The 22,280-nt window shown below is 49.4% G+C and overlaps 1 protein-coding gene across 7 annotated transcripts in view; it reads left to right on the forward strand.

The window, feature by feature from the left end:
- RPTOR (regulatory associated protein of MTOR complex 1) overlaps nt 1-21,751 on the forward strand; it is a 118,565-nt gene extending 96,814 nt beyond the window's left edge. For 5 of the 7 annotated variants that reach the window (XM_085239784.1, XM_085239788.1, XM_085239789.1 and 2 more), the window contains 11 exons: nt 2,064-2,169; nt 3,494-3,608; nt 3,905-4,029; nt 5,269-5,373; nt 8,606-8,653; nt 13,034-13,140; nt 14,854-14,981; nt 15,070-15,156; nt 17,760-17,876; nt 18,375-18,504; nt 19,465-21,751. In XM_085239784.1, coding sequence (XP_085095910.1) covers nt 2,064-2,169; nt 3,494-3,608; nt 3,905-4,029; nt 5,269-5,373; nt 8,606-8,653; nt 13,034-13,140; nt 14,854-14,981; nt 15,070-15,156; nt 17,760-17,876; nt 18,375-18,504; nt 19,465-19,533 — 1,137 coding nt within the window. In that variant the 3' untranslated portion in view covers nt 19,534-21,751. The remainder of the gene's footprint in view (nt 1-2,063; nt 2,170-3,493; nt 3,609-3,904; nt 4,030-5,268; nt 5,374-8,605; nt 8,654-13,033; nt 13,141-14,853; nt 14,982-15,069; nt 15,157-17,759; nt 17,877-18,374; nt 18,505-19,464) is intronic. The other 2 variants (XM_085239785.1, XM_085239787.1) reach the window with 1 other exon arrangement.
- The last annotated feature ends 529 nt before the right edge of the window (nt 21,752-22,280 follow it).

Raw genomic sequence — 22,280 nt, forward strand, 5'->3', positions numbered from 1 at the left:
AATAATAATTTCTGGTTTTCCAGCCAGCAGCAGCTGAGCTGGAGGTCACTGCTCTATTACATGCATGTCTTGACATAATCCTGTGCTTCTGCATCACCAGAAGTTCCCTTGTGATGTGTTCTGTGGGGTTCATCTTACAAAATCATCACAGAATCACAGCATGCCTGCGTTGGAAGGGACCCCACAGCCCTATCCCTGCCGTGAGCTGATTGCCAGGCTGCCCAGAGCTCATCCACAGCCTCAGGCACCTCTGGGGATGGGGCACTCACAGCTCTGGGCAGTGCCGTGGCCTCACTGCCCTCTGGGTAAAGAACTTCCTCCTCACATCTGACCTAAATCTCTCCTTTCTTCTCTGTTATTGCACCCACCCAGCTCTGTCCTGCAGGCTGCTGGGAATGGGAGAAGTGCTGCATTGCACTGCGTGCTGCAGCTCTCTGTGCTCACTGCAGTGCTGGTCTGGGGGCTCGGCTGCTCAGAACCACAACCACTCTGTCACCTGCAGCACACCGAGCTGAACTGGCACCGAGCACCTCTGTGTGGTTGCAGGTACTGGCAGCGCTTGGCAATGATAAGTTGAGCTCAGCAGATCTCATTATAAGAAGAATGTTTATTGCTGAAATCAGATAATAAAGCAGCTTTCAGCTCAGCCTCCACGGAAAAGTTCTTTTTCTTCAGACCCGAGAAGCCCGGCAGCTCCTTTAATCCGATGTTCTTCATCTGCTAGAGAGCATAGGAGTGCCTCGCTCAGCTGCAAACTGGGTTTCTTGGCCCTAAACTGAGACAACTGCTGAGTGCCCTCCTGCAAAATGTGCTGTTGTTCGTGCCCTGCCCATCCCCTGGCCTCCTCTTAGGTCCTACTTGAATTTATTCCCAGAGAAGCTGGATTTTCATTAAGGTGTAGCTGTGCTCCGTGCTCTCGAATGTACTTTGATGTATTTTATCTTAGGTTTGTTTATTGCTGTACATTATTGGTCATTTGTCACTGCCTTTCTAATAGATGTCATATTCTTGAAAAATTGAAATAGCAGTCTTTTTCTCTTTTTTTTTTTTTCCAGCAGAAAGGGTGGGTTTCTTATTTTAAAGCAGCAGCAATTCAGCTCAGTAATGGTTGTTTTCCAGAGCATAATACATTTTGAAGATAGCGCATATAACAGTGGCAGGTGATTTAAGTACTTTCTTAGTCAGGAAAAAAGAAGTGTGTGTCTGTGGGGAAGGGGAAGGAGCAAAAGGACTTTGTCTTTTATGTCACCCTTCTCCAAGGCTCGCTCTGCCCAGAACAGCATCATTTCCTTCATCAAAGGAAGACAGCTCATCTTCATCGACCCAGAGGTGTTTGTAGAGCAGCAGTGTTGCTGGTCTCGGATCATTTTTTAAGCGTGAAGCAAAAGACACGTTATGTATAACCCTGCAGTGGGTTGTGGGTGAGATCAGTGGGCTGTTCCCTCCAATGCTGTGCTCTGGGTGCAGACGTGGTGACTGATCTGCAGCCTGGCAGGAGCTGCTTTTTGCACCCCATGGTCCCCCTGGCTGCAGGTGGGGTCCTGCAAGAAGCCATCAATGGCTGTGGAGTGAATAAAAGCAATAAAACAGGTCAGAGTGGTTACGTGCTGCTCAGGGCTCCCATTCCAAGTGTAGGTGTGTGTGTGTAACCAGACCCAGGCCACGCAGGGGAATCATTTTCCTGCAAATGAAAACAGTTGCCATTAGCAGTGGATGTCGTGCTGGTAATTCACGCATCTCAGGAATTAGGGACTAAAGCAATGCATTTTTTGGCCTGCAGTTCTCTACTGAAAGATAGATTTTAATGTGTTCGTAGCTTTCAGTCTGTATCAAAGCCGTGCTCTCTCTTCAATCTCATGGTTAGGGCAGCAAAAGGAAAGGGGAAGGTTTCACAGATGATGGGAAGGTTAAAATCAAAACGTCCTTTGAGTTCCTCCACGTACTGTATGGAGATGCTAAGGTGTCACGAGTTGGTCTGATATGAACACACACGTTTGTGAATGATGATTCATGGAGTTTCTGATTTACTGTCTCATGTTGTGAACACGCTGATGTGTGGAAAGATCCCGGAGGAGCACGACCTGGAGAGCCAGATCCGCAAAGAGAGGGAGTGGAGGTTCCTGCGCAACGCCCGGGTCAGGAAGCAAGCCCAGAAGATCATTCAGAAGGGTGAGTGCCCCTCTTCCCATGCTGCAGGCAGCTCCCCGGGGCTCCCAGCACCACACTGGGCTGTAATCCCCATTAATAGCACCTGTGCTGAGCCTCAGAGGCAGAGGTCCCTGCTCTCAGGCAGGGTGGCAGGGGCTCAGGCTGCTGTTGGCTGTTCTGCTGCTTGTCACTGCCCTGCAAGCCCTCAGAACCTGGCACAGCATCCACCAGGGCAGGGTCCTTCTGTGGGTGCTGTTCCCCCCAGGATGGGAACTGAGGTGCATGGAGCTGGAGAAACTGATGTGCTGAGTGCAAGGCTTGGTGCTGGAGGCACAGCCTGCTGCAGTGCTTCGCTCTCTGGAGGCTTGCTGGGCTCGACAGGGAGATCAATGTCATAGAACTGCAGAGTATCATAAACCAGAATAATAGAGAATTGAAACTGGAGCCCAGGAAATGGCTTGGGGGATCTTTTTCAATACAAAAAAAGGGGATTGTTCATGCTCACCCGAAGAAAAACCTTTTTTCTAGGCAGTGTTTATATTTGGTTGCTTGACCTGAGCAGCTGAAATGCCAATATTCATTAAAAAAAAAAAAAAACAAACACGACTAAGTCTGAAATATTAAAGGGAATTAGAATAGACTTAGAATCCCTTAATGAAAATGAAATTAAATGGATGCATGCTAAAACTAACCAGGACTGAGTGAATGTCTCTTGAGCTTACAGTCCTGTGTGATGGATTCACACTGTGCTAAAAAATGCAGTTTCAGGGGTTACCAACACACTTTGCAAATCATGAAGTACTCTAAAGAGAGGGAGGGGGGAAAGGTCTGTAACCAGCATTTGAAAGTCTCAGTGGAAAATGTATTTTTCATTTCTATATTAACCCGAAATCTAAACTGAAATGAAAGGCTAAATAAATAATCTGCAAGCTAAACTGGAATGCTGTAATTTGAATAAAGTAGGTTTATTTTGTTTTATTTTGGCAAAAAAAGAAGTGGATTTCTGTATAAACACAAGCTGATATTTCATAGAAGCATGGAATAGTTGGGTTGGGAACTTAACCAGTTTCAACCAAGCGATCTGGGCCCCATTGCCACCCATTTCTTTGGTTGCCAAATGCTTCTTTGCACGTGGCTGGGCGTGCTCTGCTCGTTCTTTCAGTTACCAAAATAAAGGATCCCAGCATTTGTCATCTGAGTGTTTAGTTTGTAGCTTAGGCTGAGATGCGTGGCAGTGCAGAGGGGCTGGGGCTGTGGTGTGCCATAGTCTCTGACTGCTCCTGGGGAGCTCTGCAGCCCCCATCCCCCCGCGGGGCACTGAGCCCATTGCCTGCTGTCCCCCCAGGCATCTCCCGGCTGGACGATCAGATCTTCCTCAACAGGAACCCCGGCGTCCCCTCTGTGGTGAAGTTCCATCCCTTCACGCCCTGCATTGCCGTGGCCGACAAGGACAGTATCTGGTAAGGGCTCCTCTGTGCCGTGGCTGTGGGGCTCGTGCTGCTTGTGTCGCTGCTTAGTGTTGCACCAAGTCCTGCAGAAGGAGCACATGAGCCTGGGTTGAGCTCATTCCTCACAGCTGGGCTTGTGAGGTTTTGCAGAAGGTGGGCCTACGTTGTGAACCAAGTGAGGCTGCATATCGAAGAACAAATTGAATTGCTATACAACGCACGCGGCTTTTAGCTTAGCCGTAACGTAGATCTCTTTGATAGCTTATGCAGAGAGCCAAGAACTGACCTCGTATTCTTTCCTCCCCCAGTTTCTGGGACTGGGAGAAAGGAGAGAAATTGGATTATTTCCACAATGGGAACCCACGGTACACCAGGATCACAGCCATGGAGTACCTGAACGGGCAGGACTGCTCCTTGCTGCTGACTGCCACAGGTAAGCAGAGCAGCTCTGTCTGTGTGGCAGGGCAGGACCTGGGGAGCCTTCTCAGAATTCAGGTCCGTGGGAGCTGTGCTGTACCTCTTGCTCTCCCTGCTCTGCATTTGGCCTTTCTCCTTGCCCATGTGGTCTCGGTTGAAGCACGTCCAAGATCAAACTTGAAAATTGCTTCTGGCAACATTGAAATATCTGAACGGCTTATGTAAGTGCTGCAGTGTTCTCAAATAGCAAACAAATCAAACGCTTGCTGAAACCATTTCCAGGCACAGCTTTATTTGTTAGAGCGTTCTGAGGTAGAACCTGGCATGGCAGGTTCAACCTCCTGTGCCATTTCTTGGGCACTGTGCTCCTTAGCTGGCTAAAAGCTGCGTTCAGAGCTGAAGGGAAAATTGTGCTGCAGCCCAAAGTATGAGGAATCAGGTTTGGTTGCTGGTTGAAGTTCAGAGCAGACAAGAATTGTTTTAGGCACTGAACTTCTCCAATAGTTCTGAGTTTATTGTGCTTCTAGTCCCTGTGTCTCAGCCAGGGAAGAAGTCCTCCAGAATACCCTGTTACATCATGTAAGGAAGCATGAAGAGCTTTTTCTCATTCACTGGTCTGTAAAGCTGTGAGTAAGAAATGCTTCACTCCCAAGGAACCATTCTAAACCTGTCAGTCTAAGTGTTTTCAATAGCTTTTCAAACTTCATGCTGAAATGTACAGGTTGGGTATAATTAAGAGAGGTGGAAGAGGATTTGAGAGGGCCTTTAGGACATTTTTCTTTCAATTTATTGATTCTTAGCACAGAAGTTTCACAGATGGGGAACAAATTGAGAAAAATACATGATGTACTTGAAAGATTTGCTGCTGATGGGCTGGGCTTTGATTCAGCTTCTTTGTGCTGTATTTTGTATTTAGGAGGGTATTTATGTGGTTCTCAGTGCAGGAGCAAGGAGGACAGAGACAGTTCCTAGAGAAAATTGGTCAAAGAGATGAACGACATCTGATGTCAGGTGTTATTTGTAGGAAGGAGGAAAGTTCCTCTAGAGCAGTTCCCAGCAGAACAATCCTTCAGACTTTATGGAATAAGATTAAAGAAAAAACAACTCTAATAAAAAGTGTTAAGTTCTGGTGAGGCTCTCAGTTCTGGAGTTTGTTACGAGCACAGTGTTGCTTCTGTTCTTTTTATTGTGCACAATTACGAGGGTTGCATTGGCAATGACATGGCATCGTGTTCTCTTCTTTGTGCTTCCCAAGATGATGGTGCCATCAGAGTATGGAAGAACTTTGCAGACCTGGAGAAGAACCCAGAGATGGTCACAGCGTGGCAGGGGCTGTCAGACATGCTGCCAACTACACGAGGTAGGTCCTCTGCCTGGAGGAGGGGAATGGGAGGTCAGAGGTAATTCATGTTGAAATGTTTTTTTTCGTAGGATGAGTACAGTAAAATGGGTTTCTCAACATCAGCCACCGGTAACATCCTTGTTTAACAGTCTCTGCCTTTCTGGAATGGCCTTTGGCCAAGTTTTGTTTCTCATAAAACAAACCACCAAGACTAAAAGTCCAACACAATGACCTCCCATACATGCTGAAGAACAGCTAGAGCAGCCTCTTACTGGGGTGCAGAAGGGCACAAAGTTCTGTCCTTCACAAGCCTCAGAGCAGCTGTCTTGGCCAGGTGTTCCTCTAGCCCGTTCCTAAGGAGAGATCTGTAGAACAACGATGGAACTGCCCTGCTCCTTGTGGCAAGAGTTTGTTCTTCCCTTCTGGGTGGGATAGTGGCTCACATACTGCCTCTTTCCTTCTGATGGGATGCTCAGCCTTCGCACAGCTTTGCATGTTGCACCTCTGACTTCATTTAGCTCAATTCCAGCATTTACTGTCCACTGCTCGTTGTGGGTCAGGAGGTGACAAGAGAATATGCAGTCCAGATCTGGCACTTGCACGACAGCACAGTTAAACATCGAACAGCTTTGGATGCTAGAAAACTTAGAAAAAGATGTAAAAAGAAGCACTGACATCCTGCTGTGCACAGGATGAAACCAGAAGAGTAGGTTAGGTAATCCTGAAGTCTGTTTTAAGATATTAAAGGAGATGGACATTCTGTCCTTCTGAGACCTGATAATGTACTAATGCTCTAATGGGGTTTCTCTATCACTTGAATAGTTTTAACCAAGGCTAACAGGTTTTTCTAGATGTGCTGTAGTTCAATCAGTGCTTGTGGGATTAATGCAGGAATTGCTGGGTGAGATTCTCTGGCTTGTGCTGTGCGAGAGGTCAGATAGGATGACCACCATCACTCATTCTGACCTTAAAATCTGACAGTTCTCATTTCGGAGCTTGTGGCTCATCACAGGAGTCTGACACAGCTCTTTTAGCTATTCATTGGATTTTACCAGTGCTGCCTTGTTGAGCTCGTATCTGCTGTTTTCCTTAATACCTCCTGTTTCGTCTCCGGCGTTTTAGGAATGAGGAACTGCATTTGAGGTAACGTTAGGCTCTGTGCCTCACTGCAGTATGTGTGCAGAACTGATGAGAAGCTGCTGGATGTCTGCAGCATACTGAGAAAATTGCCATGGTCCAAACTTGCTCTTTGCAGAGATGTCAATAAAAGCAGGATGAAAACAGTGGTGATGCACGGCGTGCGTTCGTCCGTAGGCAGAGAGGAAAGTATCCTGCAGTCATCTCAAGTTGCCCTTTGTAGTGTCATTCAGTTGGTCCGTGTTCCTTTCTTGCCAACAAGTTTTCATGAAGGATGTCGATTAACATTTACCATCCCTGGGCTCTGAATCTTGCTTCCTTGGTGATGGACTCAGCTGAACAGCTGATGCCTGGGAATTCCCCTGGACTGCTCTTACATCTTCTTCTTGCTGCATCATCACTCGTGTTCAGGGAAGATGCTGACAGCTGTAGACTGAACTCCTTCAGGCTAACTCCATTTTCCTGCCTTGCTTCCTACGTGTACCTTATATAAGGACATAGCATTTGCTGACTTCACCTTCTTCTCTACAGGGCTTTAATGTAGAAGAAAGGGTTGTTAGAGAGCAGTGATGTTTGACGTTGCAAAATAGGTTAAGAGCTGAGCAAGAGCTGATTTAGCTCTAAGAGTTGAGAGTTTACACTTGCCAAAACAAGTGTGCCGAAACTTGTATCTGTTCTCTTAAGATGTTTTTGCCTTTTTCTTTCAAGTAAGGCCTTAGGAAGTCTGGGCCCTGTTTCCCTTGCCTTTCACCTTTGAAGCAATAGAACTAGGTTCAGAAGAAGAAAAGGGCAGATTTTTGTGGAGAGAGAAATAACAGTACTCAGTTCAAAAGAGCTATGTGGATCAAGTCCCCTTGGAAATGAGGCTCTCTATTGAACAGTTATCTTTTCCTGCCAAGACTTGAGTTGTGGTCCAGCGCTGGCTCATAAAACTGAAGATGCATCTTTGAAGCTGCAGAGCTCAGGAGTTTTGCTGGGGTTTGTGTGCTCCCACTATTGATTTCCTTCTCTCCACTCCCATCCTTTTCCCCAATGTCAGACTCATCTCTGAATTTAACAGTCTTGTTGCAAGCAGAATACTGACTTGTAGGCAGTTTTCCCTCTTATAAAAGGAAGGAGGAATACACAGTACCTAAATACAGCCTTTGGAAACTTGAAGGCATCACTGGCTTGTCAAAGGAATGGGGTATTGACAATAACAGATGCTCAGAGACTGTGATGGGGGATGATACAGGGTGAGGCACAAAGCTTAACCTCTTGCACTCCTCCAGACCTTCCTTGTGCTGTGCAGCCCGAGGTGAAAGAACTGAATGCACCGAGTGCTGAGCTGGGTCAGATGCTCTCGCTCAGAAATAGCTTGACCCCAGCTCATTGCACATCAGTCGGCTTGAGTGAGACTCAGGGCTGGTGGATCTTAAACATTGGTAAACTGCTGTGTGGGCAGTTGACTGTGCTGATTTTGATCTTAATTAGATCTGCGTCTGCATGCACGATGTGCCAAGAAAGCCTCTTTAAGTCAAAATTAAAGATGCATCGGTACCAGGTGCTCTGGTGTAATGCAGTGTTACTTCTCACATGACAAACACGAGAGACAGGAGGATCTGAGAAAAAGGCAGAAGATGTTGTCAGTGGCCATAGTGTTTCAAGGCAGCATAAATTCTGCAGAAAAGCTGTAGGAGAAGCCAAGCAGTTCTGGAATGTGCTCCCAGCTGCCCTTGGGCTGCTCCCCTCCAGCTCTGTGTGTGTGATGCACCCACGCTGTGCTCTGTCAGTTCCATGGGAGCTGCAGTTCCCCACTGGTACCAGGGCTGTGCAACCTGGGCTCTGGCCCTGGCTCTCCTCTCACTCAGAGCTCAGTGCAGCTCCCGAGATCTCCTCGTTCAAGAGGAAATGTCAGACCTGCAGGCATGGTGTGTGCACAGCCACTGGTCCTGGGAAGGGGCTGTGACCGAACTAATGCTGCTCAGGATGGAGGCATGTGCTGCTCTCGATGCTTCTGCTTCTCTCTCTTGTCCTGTCCTTTGCTTCGATTTGCTTTTTCTAATCCTGTTGTAAGATTTGTTTTGCTCTGGCTTGACCCGTGGTGTCACCCCTAATCCCTGTCTTCTCACAGGTCTGGCCCGAAGGGTTTCAATCTATCTTGACAGAAGTAAGCAGGGAGGTGAGTGCTTTCTTTCCTGTTCCTATGGCTAGGCGGGGTGGGAAGGAGCTCCTTGTCCACGTCTGGTTGGTTGGTTGGTTGGTTTTTGGCGTTGTTTGGAATGATTGCTGGGTCCTCGTGGCTCCTGGAAGGCTTTGCTGCTCCTCCCTCTCCATTCCTCATGCTGTGTGTGTCTGTGATGGCTGTGAGCAATGCGGGGACGGTGCTGTGAGCTCTGGGTGAGCTCAGCCCGGCACTGAAGGAAAGGATAAAGATCCACAGGTCTGCATCATCTGCTGAGCTCTGCGCAGGAAGCGTGGGCAGTTTTCTGGGAGGCAGAAATCTCTCTTTCTTGGAAGATCTCAAAGCATCCCCAGGCAAAGGAGTTTGGAAGACAGGTTCCAAATGCAAGAGGCCATTAAGCTGATGTGGATTTTGCTGGGATTATTTTGTAATACACTTTTGCTATAAAGATCACTTCAGAGAGAGAAGCTAAAGAATCTCACCTAGCAGGCTTAGGAGAGTGAACTTAGTCCTTTGGCAGGGAAATGCCCGGTAAATGGTACAGGTTCTGTTCTTTCATGTGGCAGGGAGGTAGATGAGCCCCCAGCCTCCTGCTGTGGGACCCAGCGCTGCGTGGCACCAAGCCTGACCCCTTCTTGCTGCTGGGAAGCAGATGGCTGACATGCCAGCATCTGTGTGCACACACATACGTGGGGTGAGTGCTGACGTGATGCTCCTGAGCTGCTCTGCAATTATCGATCTTTGCTGACTGATATGAGCCAAGCACATCCGTAGTGATCAACAGAACGGAAATGGTTGCGGGGGTGTGCGATGCAGAGCTCTTTAGCTGGAGGTCTTTGCAGATCCCTCTTCGGAAGCAAAGCACTGCAGTTGAAATTAGCAAAGCTGATGTGTTGCTTTCATCATTGTGGCTCAGAAATCTATTCATCATTGTTTCGCTCAGAAATCTATTCTCAAATGGAAAGGCTGAGATTAGCAAGGCGTGGCTGCAGGGAATTCCCTGCTTGGTAATGCAGGCATCCGAGAGCAGCGTAAGGAAGGGACAGCAACTCTCTTGTTGGATCAGTGCTGCTAATGCCAAGCAACTGCACTGCATCCCTGCAACTGCAAGCAAATACCTGGGAATCAATACGAAATATTCACGATCTCTTCTCGCCTGCTAAGGAAATCTTAAAAGCACATGAGGTTCGCCATTCATTTGGCAGCAGAATGCATCACTATTTCATCACTAGAGCACCAAAAATCCATTCTCTTTGCCCAGTCTCCTGTGGGGATTTTACTGAATGGAAGCTAAGGGGCTGTCTCTTCATTCATGCCTCGCTCTGCGCAAATGGCTGCACTGCAGATCTCTGGTACGTTGGAGAAAGACCAATGGTTTAATGATGGTGCAGGTCACATCGGGCCACCGAGTGCAGATCAGCAGCAGAATCCCTCACGTCCGTGTGAGCTGCATTGCCTCCGTCCCCAGGGCCCCCCGAGTGATACAGGGAGATGTGTTAACCAGGGGATGTATGTCCAACCTGCATGCACTCCCATCCATCGCTGCCTCGTGGGAGCTGTTGGCCCCAGTAGGTAAACAGCCGTCATCTGTCGTACCTCAAGCAAATTTCTACTTACGCCAAGCAAGAAAGAAGAAGCACATGCTTGCCAGCTCCCTGCTTCCTTCCTGCTCTCCTGGGGCTTCCCTAACAAAGTGAAGGACGTCAGTACCTGCACTGCAGAAATACGGGGCCGTGCCCTCTGGGGCTGTGCTCTGCTTTCAGTCACGCTGCTGCTCCTGCGCTCCGTAACCCTGCAGGTGGGAGAGGGAGAAGAAGAGGCAGCCTGGGGGGTCTCAGCACCTGAGGGGATCCGGGGGTGTCTGTGCCCCAGGGAGGCTGCAGCCAGCAAATGGTTCAAGGATCAGAATCACACTGAGGTTGTGCTGTAGAGCAGGGGGGGAAGGTAAAGTGAGCCCACACCTCCCGGAGCCTGGGGGTAAGTCCCATAGGAACAAGTTTGGGAGAAACGCCTGAGTTCTGGTTACAGAAATAACGTAATTGGAGATGTTGCAGCTCCAGGGGTTTGTGTGCATTTCCAACATCGCAGGTCCTGCTCTCCCTCGCTGTGCGTAGTCCTTGGCATGAGGAGAGTGACACTGACTGAAGGATACTGTGAGAATTAATGAGGTGAGGTCACGCAGCCCTCCCACTGCCAAATGGAGGGGAAGGCAGCGCTGTGCCTCACTGCTCAGCCACGGGGGTCTGTGGTCAGAAATCATCCATCACAGTGCAAGGTGCTGCTGTCTGTGGGCTGTGCAGGTGTTCCTGATGGTGCCTGGTGCAGGCTGCCCACATTCAGCCATGATTAAAAAAATAAGCACAGACACCAGAAGGCAGCTGTTTTCAACATTGCTGTTATTTATTGAAACTTATACAGGGAACAGTCCCCATGAGACACATATCTGATGCACGGGGGGAATCCTGGGGGAGCAGCCATAGGAAGTTACAGCCTCAAGAGCGGCTGCTTTGCTCATCATCTCCCATCACACAGCACTGCAAGCACTTGTGCTAAATGGCTCAGGAACAGCAACAACCACCTCATTTTTTTTCCCCCTGCATTGTGGATGATTTATCACTTGTTACCTGGAAACACATCATTCCTTACAAGATAACCTTAATCTTAGCTAACGATGCTTTCGGGGAACTGCATTGCTGGCTCCCGGTCCTGCAGGTGCGTGGTCTCAGGTGTGTCAGGGGCCGTGTGGGGTCACAGCTCGAGGGGCTGCATGGGGTCACCCCTCTGTGCCCCACTTCTGTAAGCAGGAGGAGCTCAGGAGCAGGGCTGCAGGTACCCGCAGGATGCTTTTCCTTTCTGCTTCAGTGAGGCCGAAGCATCCTGCAGCCACCAGCCAGCGCTCAGCAGGTGAGTCCTGGAGAAGGACATCCGTTAATTAAAAAGGAAATTATAATTAGCAGTAAGTCTCTGTTTTCCCCTCATCCTAAAACACTACGATTTAACATGTAGACGTGAGCCAGCGTTCTGTGTTCCCCCCATGACGCCATTTGCCCTTTGCTGGAATAGTTCCGCTCTTTCTGTTTCGTTTCTGGCAGTCGGTGCCGCTTCAGCCGCAGCGTCGGAAGGCGCCCTCCCGCGCCACTCGCAGCCGAACACCCGCGCTGTGTCACAAAGGTTTTTTCTCCCCGCGGCCGCATTTAAGCCGCGGTTTCGCGCGCCCGCCGCACCCGGCCATTCTACTCGGCGCCCGCGCGCCCTCTGCAGGCGGCACCGGCTGCTGCTCCTTGGTTGGCGAAGTGTTTTTAACGCTCCCATGGAGTGTTTTTAATGAATCAAAGCATCCCTGTAACCCTGTGTAGCTTTGGGTTGGTCAGCCTTTGCGGCATAAACAGCGAAGGGTGGTTGGTGCTCAGCTCTCTGCTTTTAGCAACATGTATGCACGCTGTGGTGGTCCAGAAGTTCCCCCTAATGAAACGTACAAGAATTGTTCCTTGGAGGGTTCCCCTCCTAACGAAGGGTTTTGTTGCAGTTAATTCCCGGGTCCAAGCACTGCTGTGTTCTGACAGCAGTGTGCTCTGTGTGGGCTGAGGGAGCTCACTCAGTGGCTGTGGGGCACGTTGTTCCCTGACTGGAAGGGAGGTGGGAATTTGCAGAGGGAGTCTCTGCAAATTGCCATACCAGCAAAGATCACCGGTTCACACAGGCTGCCAACCTGTCCGTGTGCAGATGCCAAAGTCAGGTGTTAGGGATATCCATTCTGTGCTGCAGGAGGCTTACATGAGGACTTCTGTGCAAACTTCAGCCAGCAATCAGTTTGTGCCCTCGAAGATGAGGATCAAAAACTCTCACAGATGTATTTTAGGCAGTGTAATTGCCAAACCTGTTGTATAGCAAATTGGTTTTTACTCCTAGCAATGTTTAGGTCGGTACCCTGCAGCACTGCTGTTAGTATTTCTTGTTCAGAAGCTTCTCTTAAAATGAGGGATCACAGCAATGCAGAGGATCAGATGTTTTGCTGTGTGTGATGCCGCCACTTTGGCCTGCTTCAGTCTTTGCTGGGTGCAGCGTTCTGTGTGGGGTGGGTGGTTTATGAGGACCCCTGCAGGGCCGTGTCTGCCCCACGGGTTTATATTCTGCACCCAGGCTTTCCTAAGCATTTCCTCCAGCCAAGAAGTAGAGGCCATAAACTGGACTCAAATCCAGGACCACGTGCTGTGATCCCATTTGGAGTTGTGTGGATGTGTGTATGCAGTTGCAGATTTCCTGTAGCAACAACAGATTCCGTGGCCTTGTGCTACAGACGCTGGGCTGTAAGTAGTGCACATCTGCCTCTGCTGACTTGGGGAGTAATTTACATACCCTGCCTTTGTTTTCTCCTAGGAGCAGGAATGGTGGTCGACTGGGAACAAGAGACTGGGCTGCTCATGACCTCGGGAGATGTGAGGATAATCCGCATCTGGGACACAGACCGGGAAATGAAAGTGCAGGTAAGATCCACGCGTGTCCCCCTCGGCATTTCCCTCCAGGAACACTCCCACACTGCTGCCCGCACGCAGGAGAGCTGCTGGGGTGTCCTGTGAGCAGTGAGCACACGGCTCTGCATCTGCAGCAGGTTGCTGAGTGAGGTTGCCGTGCTGCAGAGAACAGGAAGGCTTGTTTCCAGACTTCCTAGAAATAATCAACCCTGGATAAATGCTGCCGTGCTTTAACCCTGCAAAGCAGGATGATTAGGCCTATGTTAATCTTAATTACTTTCACTTTTTTTTTTTTTCCTGTGTAAACTAGAAAACATCAAAATTCAGGAGGTGAAAATCTTTGAAATGATGAGGACGAGTGATTGTGCTGCAAGCATCTAAAAAAGAGTTTGTTTTTAATTACAAAGAGTGGTGGTGTTGAAATTGGAGTGGTTGGAACTTCCTGACTCAGTAACACTGGAAAACTGAAATTCAGCACAAAGAGCAGAAAGCGATGTAAGCTGAGCTAACAGAGGTGCTTCCCACTCTTTGAACTGCAAAAAGTGAACCTCTGGAAGCACTTTGGATGTAGCTGAAGAAGCAAGTACCTCATTTTCACTTCTGCTGCTTGTTCCTGCTTCAAAGGCGTGCTCTGCTTTCAGGCAGTTAGCATGGCTGGCTCAAACAGCCCTGGAGTTGGGTGCTCCAGCCAGCAGCTCCTTCACTCAGCTGTGAATAGCAGCTAGGAAAGGTGAATATGTGCGACAACAAAAATAGGACTGAAGTGTGAAATTAGCTAATGCAGCTCTAACGTGCCTCCTGATTGTTATCCCACTTTTGCAGCATTGCTTAGTTCTTACTTGTTGTAACTGAAAATGTTTTTCTTCATGCCAACCATAGGCATGATTCCGAGCAATTCTTTTGCTTATGGCAAGCAGAAAGAGGGAAGCAAACAGCATCGGAGTGAGGGTGCACCACGTGCTCTCCCAGCACAGCTCCTTGTGAGCTCCAGCTTTCTTCCTTCGTGTCATTTCTTTTAGTGCACACAGTGTCTGCCATCTAAGGAGAACACCTGAATGCTTGTCACTGCTAGGTGGCACGGCACTGTGCAAGGCTGTGTCTGCTCTCACACTGCTCCAGAGCTGCAGAGGCACACAGACTGTAATGACTGTGACATGTTTAGTTTTGGGTTTATATGTGTTCTTGTATGTGCCATTAGAAGCTACATTCATCTTCCTTGATTAAAGTCCTCCAAACATTTACCACCCTGCCTGCCGTCCTGGTGGCTTTCACAGCTTACACCTGACAAAGATGGTTCATGGAGAAATAACCCCTCTGGCAATTTGTTTTATCTCAGTAAATACACTTAGTAGAGGATAATATGAACTTTTCCTTCCCAAAACAGACTGCACCTTGCTTTTCACAAAAAGGGGAATTCCTCCCCTGGGCTCTTTGGGATGAGCTGTGGGACGCGCAGCTCTATCACACACTGCAGTGACCATCATCTCCAGGGCCACCACTCCCACTTCTGGTCTATCCAGAGAGTCCGGAGGAAGGCTGCACCAATGCAGTGCCACGGTTTAACCGTGGTTTGGGTTTGAACTGATGTACAGAATGGGGAAAGGAGGAGGAGGAGGAGAACAGGGATGTGTCTGGCTTAGCAGCCTGCCCCTCATGCCTCCTCCTGGGGGCTGCAGGCTGAAGACAGCCTCGGTGTCAGCTGGACTTTGTGTGCTCTCTCTGCAGGACATCCCCACCGGGGCAGACAGCTGTGTGACCAGCCTGTCGTGCGACTCCCATCGGTCGCTGATCGTGGCAGGGCTGGGTGACGGCTCCATCCGCGTGTTCGACCGCAGGATGGCTCTGAGCGAATGGTAATCCCTGTGCTGCCCTGCTCTGTGGGACCCTCGCCTTCCCCCCACTGTGCCTTCACCACCTCTCCCCTCTCTGCTTATTCCTCAGCCGTGTCATGACCTACAGAGAGCACACAGCCTGGGTGGTGAAGGCGTACCTGCAGAAGCATCCTGAAGGCAACATCATGAGCGTCAGGTAGGAGAGATTTCACTGTTGGAGCTGTTTTGCTTTGCTGCTTAAAATCCGCCTCTGGTATTTCAGGAGCTAGAAGTGTAAAGAGTTTGACAGTTGCCTCAGTAATTAACTCCTGCTGCGAACTTGGTGGCGAGAAGGCAAAAAGAAAGGCAGAGCTTTCTTTGGAAGCCTGTTAGTGAGGTCTGAGAGTAAACAAGAAAGTATCTGTGCTGAAATCACTATCACGAGGCGTGTGAGGGAGGCATCGAGTGAACCAGAAACCCAAGCTAGATATAGCATCATTATGTTGTTGTTCTTTATTGCCAGCATCTTTGTGGGGTCATTTGAGATGGAACGCGAGAAGGAAGGAGGTTTATGTTGCATCTGTTGGGCATATTGCTGCGCAGGATTACTTCGCCATCTAGCAATTTTCTACACATAAATCCATTTCTGCAGCCTGGTAAATACTGCATAGAGCAGCATATACTTATTTGGCCATTAAAGAACAACAGATTATAATTTATTGTCACGATGCTGCTGTTTGCACACAGAGAGGCTCTTTTTTACTTGGTCACAAAATGCAAACAAACCCATTTTCTGTGATGCAGAACTTTCCTGAAGTGGGGGATGGGTCAGCAAAATAATCACTAAGATTTTTCAGAAGGAGACTTCAGTGACATGGCTGCCAGATTTGTCAGGCTCACATACGAGAGTTTTTAATCTTCCTTTCTCTAATCTCTTTCAACAATCCCAGGGCTCAGGCCTGCATGCTTGGCCAGCCTGTATCTGAAAGCTCATTTTTCCCACTCCTCGATGTGCTCACCAGCAAATGATGCTGTTTCTCAGGATTGAAAGGGTATGAGGACGTGGTGTGCCTCAGCAGACAGGTCTGGTCTCATTCTGGAGGCAAACCCCATTGCTCTCACTTTCTCCCACTTCACTCTCTCATTCATTTGACATCAAGATCCGTGGAGGGGGAACGACTGTTTACATGGGTGGATAGTGATAGGACAAGGGGGAATGGTTTTAGGTTAGATATTAGGAGGAAGTTTTTCACCCACAGGGTGGTGAGGCACTGGAACAGGTTGCCCAAGGAGGCTGTGGATGCCCCATCCCTGCAGGCATTCAAGGCCAGGCTGGATGTGGCTCTGGGCAGCCTGGGCTGGGGGTTGGCGACCTGCACACAGCAGGGGGTTGGGACTGGATGAGCGCTGTGCTCCTTTTCAGCCAAGGCCATCCTATGATTCTGTGATTCTATGATCCAAGGAAAACAAACTCTAGGTCACAGAAGATTCTGGTGTAACTATTTCCTAAAAAATACTGTGAGGCACTGTATTGCTTATGGAGTAATTCTCTGAGTAACAGAAACTTCATCTGGACCAGAGATGGGAGTGTTGAAGACAGAATGGCTGGCTCTGACCTGGGTCCTGTGGCCCTCATTGCTCAGCACTGGTTCACCACATGATGCATTAAATGAATGTACTCTATGTTTCATCTCTCTCAAGTAGTATTTCCATCCGGTATTCTGGATGTAAATTAACCTGGAGTTTAATTTGTCTTGAATTTAATTATGTGACAGCTGGAGTTGCAGCTTCTTATGATGGTAGAAGTAATCCTGTATAGCAGCTTTTGATGAGTATTAGATATTCTGGAGGTAAGAAAACAGGAGGCAATATACTTCTTAATGTTTTTTCAGTTGTTCTGAACTCTGTAATGTGACTGACAGTTGTACACAGTCACCAGGGACTTGAGAGGGGAAAAAAAAAGCACTTCAAAAGTTGTGGTGTCAGAACCCTTACATGTGCTGCCAGGAGAGTAAGGCCAGATGAGTGACCCTGCCTTTAGTTTCCGTGAGAGATCTCTGTGCCTGTCCCTACAGTCTGTTCTAAGGAGCGCAGAGGAGCAGATGAGCCTTCACAAAATCTTCAGCCCTCTGTTCCAGGGCTATAGGAGATGTGTCCTCTTGTAACAGATGGGATTCTACTCGGTTATTTTGGAGACATCACTTAACAACAAGAAATCGTTTGTGTTGGAGAGGTGCTCGATTTACCAAGCACGGCATCTTGTCACTGCTGCTATTGCTTTCCCCATCTTCTCCTCTCTCATAAAGCCACAAGTGGAGCTGACACAGCCTGGGTGTTAAGCAGTGTTTGTTATGTGGGGTCTACAGATCGCTCTGGGCGGCGGGGATGTGCTCCTGTGTGCAGACATTTGGTGTAATGGATTGTACCAGCAGATCCCATCTGGTTACAGTTTTCTAACCCAATTTTCTGCTGCGAAAAGGAGAAGGAATTTGGTTCTGACATGTAGCTTAGTGCATTGGAGACGACATAACAGTAGAGGCACTCGTACTCGGGGCTGGGCTGTAAGTGATCAAAGTACGAACGGATCGCTCCCGAGGGCAGAGGCAGAGCTGTTTGCACGGCACTTAGTGCTTTGTGGATGGTACCAAATATCAACGACATCAGTGGAAATTCAGCTGCATTGGCAGAGGAGGCAGTGGTGCGTGTCCTCTGTCTGCTAACCTTCTGCTGGGGGCAGTCAGCTTGCAGGCAGGCTGTGCTTGAGGGCTGCAGGACCTGGCCTGGGTACGGCCTGACGTTGTGAACCTCCTGTGTTGGCAGTGTGAACGGAGACGTGCGCTTCTTCGACCCCCGGATGCCAGAGTCCATGAAGGTCCTGCAGATAGTCAAAGGGCTGACGGCCCTTGATATTCACCCACAAGCCAACCTCTTTGCGTGGTAAGTTCTTGTTTTGCCTCTTGCATCCCTGGAGTGAGAAGAGAGGAGGATTTGTCACTGCAACCTCACCCATGGGTTAACTAGTTTTAACCTCACCACAAAAAATGCAGCTTTGTTCCCAGTTATTTTCTGCCTTCCACGCAGCAGCAAAACCTCTGCACTGGTGGCAGAGTGGTGCTATAGGGTCTCACGTTCCTACGTATGTGTGGGCACAGAGCAAGGACCAGCACCCACTCTACAGCACATGTAAGCACAGCTCTCCGTGTTTCCTGTCTCAATCCCACAGTGTAACAGGTAACTGTGGTTGGAGCCTTTCTGCAAATCTCTCTCCTGAGGTTGCCATGGTACAGTTAATGTTGGTCTCACTGCTTGTAAGAGCTGCTTGCACACCAACCTGATGGGCAGCTCAGCCCTCCACAGCTGAAAAAGGGCTGGAGGCAAAATATCGGTGTTACCACACTGCTGTCAATAACACCATCCTCTCTGGGTTCCTTTCAGTGGCTCAATGAATCAGTTCACTGCAATCTACAATGGAAACGGTGAGCTGATCAACAATATCAAATACTACGATGGTTTTATGGGACAGAGAGTCGGAGCCATCAGCTGCCTGGCTTTCCATCCTCACTGGGTCTGTATTCTCTTCTTGGATTTTGGAATTTGCATTTCATGTTAAAGTTGACGTTAGGAGGAAAAAAAAAGCGCAGAGACCCCCCAGCACAGAGCAGAACTGTCCCTGTTTTCTGAATGTCTTTGAGCCCTCTGCCCAGATCCTCTTCCAGTCAATTTCACATGACTGTGCAAAGGTCCCAGCAGTGGACCTGGGTCTGCCACGGAGCAGACCAGCACACAGCTCCGAGCTGCTGAGCCCTTTTGACCCGTGGCTCAGCTTGCTGTGCTGTCGCCATCCCTCTGGGTCCGCAGCCTTGTGTGGCTCCGTGGTTCTCACCACAGAAATCCTCCGTGGTGCTTTTGCCTGCAGCTGCCTGCAGAGGGACAGTCTCTCACTTCCAAGCACTCTGTGCTTATTTATTCCATGCCTCCTCTGTTTCAGACGGCAGGTTTGCCCGGGTGTCTCTGGGGCTGCTTTTACACCGTCACTTACGTAAGGCTGTAGGAAGACCTAATGCTGTGCAGCAGAAAAACAAAGCAATCAGAGGTCTGCAAAAGCTAAAGGCACACACAGGCTGTCCTGCAGCTGGAGGCTGGGGGAGAAGTGGCTGAACGTTTGTGTTGCTCTTCGAATCAGCAAACTCACAAAACCCTCTCCAGCCCAGGTCTCCTTAGCAGGGTTATTCCTGGCCCTCTCAGAGCAGGGATTGTTAATTTTCAGCCCAGATGACTGTTCCTAACGAGCAGATTTGCAGCCATTTAGAAAAATTATGTTACAGGTTGGCAACTAATAGCCACCATAATTTTTTTTCTCTGGCTGGAATGGGCACATAACTCTGTGGGACAACGTAGGTGCTGGCAGAAACGTCGTCAGAGCTGCGTTCAGAGCTTTCCAGCATCTGGGCATTACTGCTGGAAATGTCACCCATTACCACACACCAGCTGTTGATACATTTATCCCCCTTTGCCCTTTCCACAGCCTCACCTGGCAGTCGGGAGCAATGACTACTACATCTCGGTGTACTCGGTGGAGAAGCGGATCAGATAACGGCTCGTGGCAGCGCAGTCCCAGCAGGCAGTGCCTGCCTCACCCGCAGTGTACATAGCGAGATTATCGACTTGAATGTTTCGTGTTGGCTGCTGCTGCAACCCGTGACTTGAACGTTTTGGTTCTGACTTAGCTACTGATGATTTGGGCGAGGGGAAGAGAGACAATCTCCTACTATTGTTATTATTATTTTTTTTTCATCTGTATCCTCTCAAAGCTGCAGAAAAAGGAATATTTTATTTTTGTTTCCGGTGGTTGGCTTCTCTGTTAGAAACACAGCTCCTGAGCTTTGGATGAGGCAGTGCCCTCGAAGAAGTTTCTTTGTTTTGATCTTTGCTTCCTCGTTTTGCTGGAGCGTCGTTCAGGACTGACGTCAGGACTCACTGCAGCTCTGTGAGTCCCAGCTGACAGAGGGACCCCTCCAGTGCCACCGCCCTGTGCCAAACAGCCAGCCCTCAGCCAGCCCTGGGCTGCCTGCCTGCAGAGCTGCACGGCTCCAGCACTGCCCAGGGTGGGCAGGGGACGCAGGGTGAAATCTCCGTTATGTGACCCTTGTTCTCATGTGGTTTCCCTTCCCCTGGAAGAGAGAGAAGACCACACGACAGAGAAGGAAGGCAGAGATCCTGAGGAATGGAGTCTGGGGAGAAGACAGGAGCAGGGCAGGATGCCACCGCGTCGTAAGGTTGCACGTACAGGACAAGGGGGAAGAAAGCATGGCCATCTCTGTCATCCCAGCCCATCTGGAGCATGTCACTCATGTAACCACTTTCCACCCGAGCACACGGTGCAGGCTGGGGTATCTCAGTCACAGTGCTGCAGTCACTGTCCTTTTGCCCACAGTGAACTCTGCAAACACTCTTGTGGATCTTCTGCCCAGCAGAGCTGAGAGGAGCCAAGCTCAAACCACAAGCTTTCCTCTCGCTCCACGTGCTAAAATTCAGCGAGGTGTTGGACATTTGCACATTGCAGGCTGCTTGCATGCAGTACAGACATGGTGTGTGCGTGGCTGTGGCTTGTCCATGTCCCTGCAGAATGGGGTGCATAACCACACGTGGTCTGAGCACAAAGGAATCACTAAAGAGAGGGAGGACAGTAAGTCTTCCTGCTTGGAGCAAGCAGCTTTGTCCCAGCTCCCCAGGGAACAGGCAGCTCTGTTATCTGCACCTTCTGAGTCTGTAATGAGTGTTTCTATCCCTTAAAGCCCAGAATGTGTCTGGAGATCAGTTTGGGGAAGAGAGATGCAAAGCCAAAAGGCAGATTTCTTTCAAGTGCTGCTGAGGTGCAATTTCCCTGGCCAAGAACGGGACTTGCACTGTGCAAAAATCACTGTGGCCGCAGAGGTTGACTTCCTAAACCCAAAGTCCCCAGGTTCCCTTCCAGTTGCACCGGTGGGTCTGCAGGCTCTCAGCACGCTGCCAGAGATGAGGCGGACGGTGATGGAGAGGAGAGAAACGTTCCCTTACTGTGTGAATGGCAGCTTCCCCTCTGCCACGGCTCTGACCCTCCCTGCACACCTGATAACGTCGTTCCCTGTGTTTGCAGGCAGCTGGGTCGTGGAATCTGCCCAGTGGCTCTGCCAGGCTTGCAGGGAGGCTGCCCACAAAATGCTGCATGCACCTCTGGATGCTCCTTGTGCTGAGCTTCCTTGAACTGCGTGGGCAGAGCAGTGCTGAGGGCTCAGTGCTGACCCCACAAAGGGCCCCTCCGCAGGTCCGCGGCTCAAAGGCTTTAAACTAAAGGAAAAACTACCTAAAAGTCCACTTCTGACTTACCAGATGTTACTGATGATCTAACAGAGCTGTGCCTCCCGCGCCGGGGGCTCTGCGTAACCAATTAACATACACAGCTTGAAAGCAAACAATAGACTTTTTAACTTCTATCAGTGTATTTGTCAAAGGAGTGAGAACTGCCTGGCACGAGGGCACGTGGCCACCACGAGGTGGGTTTGTGGCTACCTGGCCTGGTGTAGCTGTCATCCGAGCACGGTGTGTGTTGGGGGCTGCGTGTTCACAGCTGTGATGCAGAGATTCAATCATGGAGTTTAAGCGAGGGTCTGGAGAGCATCCTACCTAAAAGTTCACTTATCTCTATTTATTTTACAAAAATTTAAAATATATATATATATATTAAAAAAAAAATACAAACAATAAAACCAACACACGATTGTAATGTGAGAGTCAAACAATTACAGACAAATAAATGGTTAATAAAAAATAAATGCAGAAATGGTGATGGGCTGGGGATCGTTTCCTGGGGCAGTGATTGGGGGGGGGGAGGTGGGGAGAGCAGATTTCCATCCCCACTAAACTCACCCCGACACCCCTTGTCCCCCAATCTCCTATCCATCGCCCACTGTAAATCCACCATCCCCTAAGCTCCCCCTCCCTTATTTCCTCTTTCTCCCATCTCTTACGCTCCCTTTCTCTATAGCTGCCATGCTCTATGTCCCACCATCCTTTATAGCCTCCATCCCCTATAGATCTCCACTATCCCCTGTAAATCCTCTTACCCCTTATAGATCCCCTCCACTTCCTATAGGTCCCCTCTATCCCCTGTAGATCTCTATGGTTCCCCTCCATCCCCTATAGGTCCCCTCTATCCCCTACAGATGCCCCCGTCTCTATGGTTCCCCTCCATCCCCTGTAGATCCCCGCTATCCCCCATGGTCACCACCTCCCTCTCCCATTCTCGCCTCACTGGCGCCCCCTGGCGGTCTCCCCGTTGCACTGCACGGCGTTCTCCCGTTC

The sequence above is a fragment of the Meleagris gallopavo genome, chromosome 20 (assembly GCF_905368555.1).
Source record: "Meleagris gallopavo chromosome 20, MGAL_WU_HG_1.1, whole genome shotgun sequence".
NCBI lineage: Eukaryota > Metazoa > Chordata > Aves > Galliformes > Phasianidae > Meleagris > Meleagris gallopavo.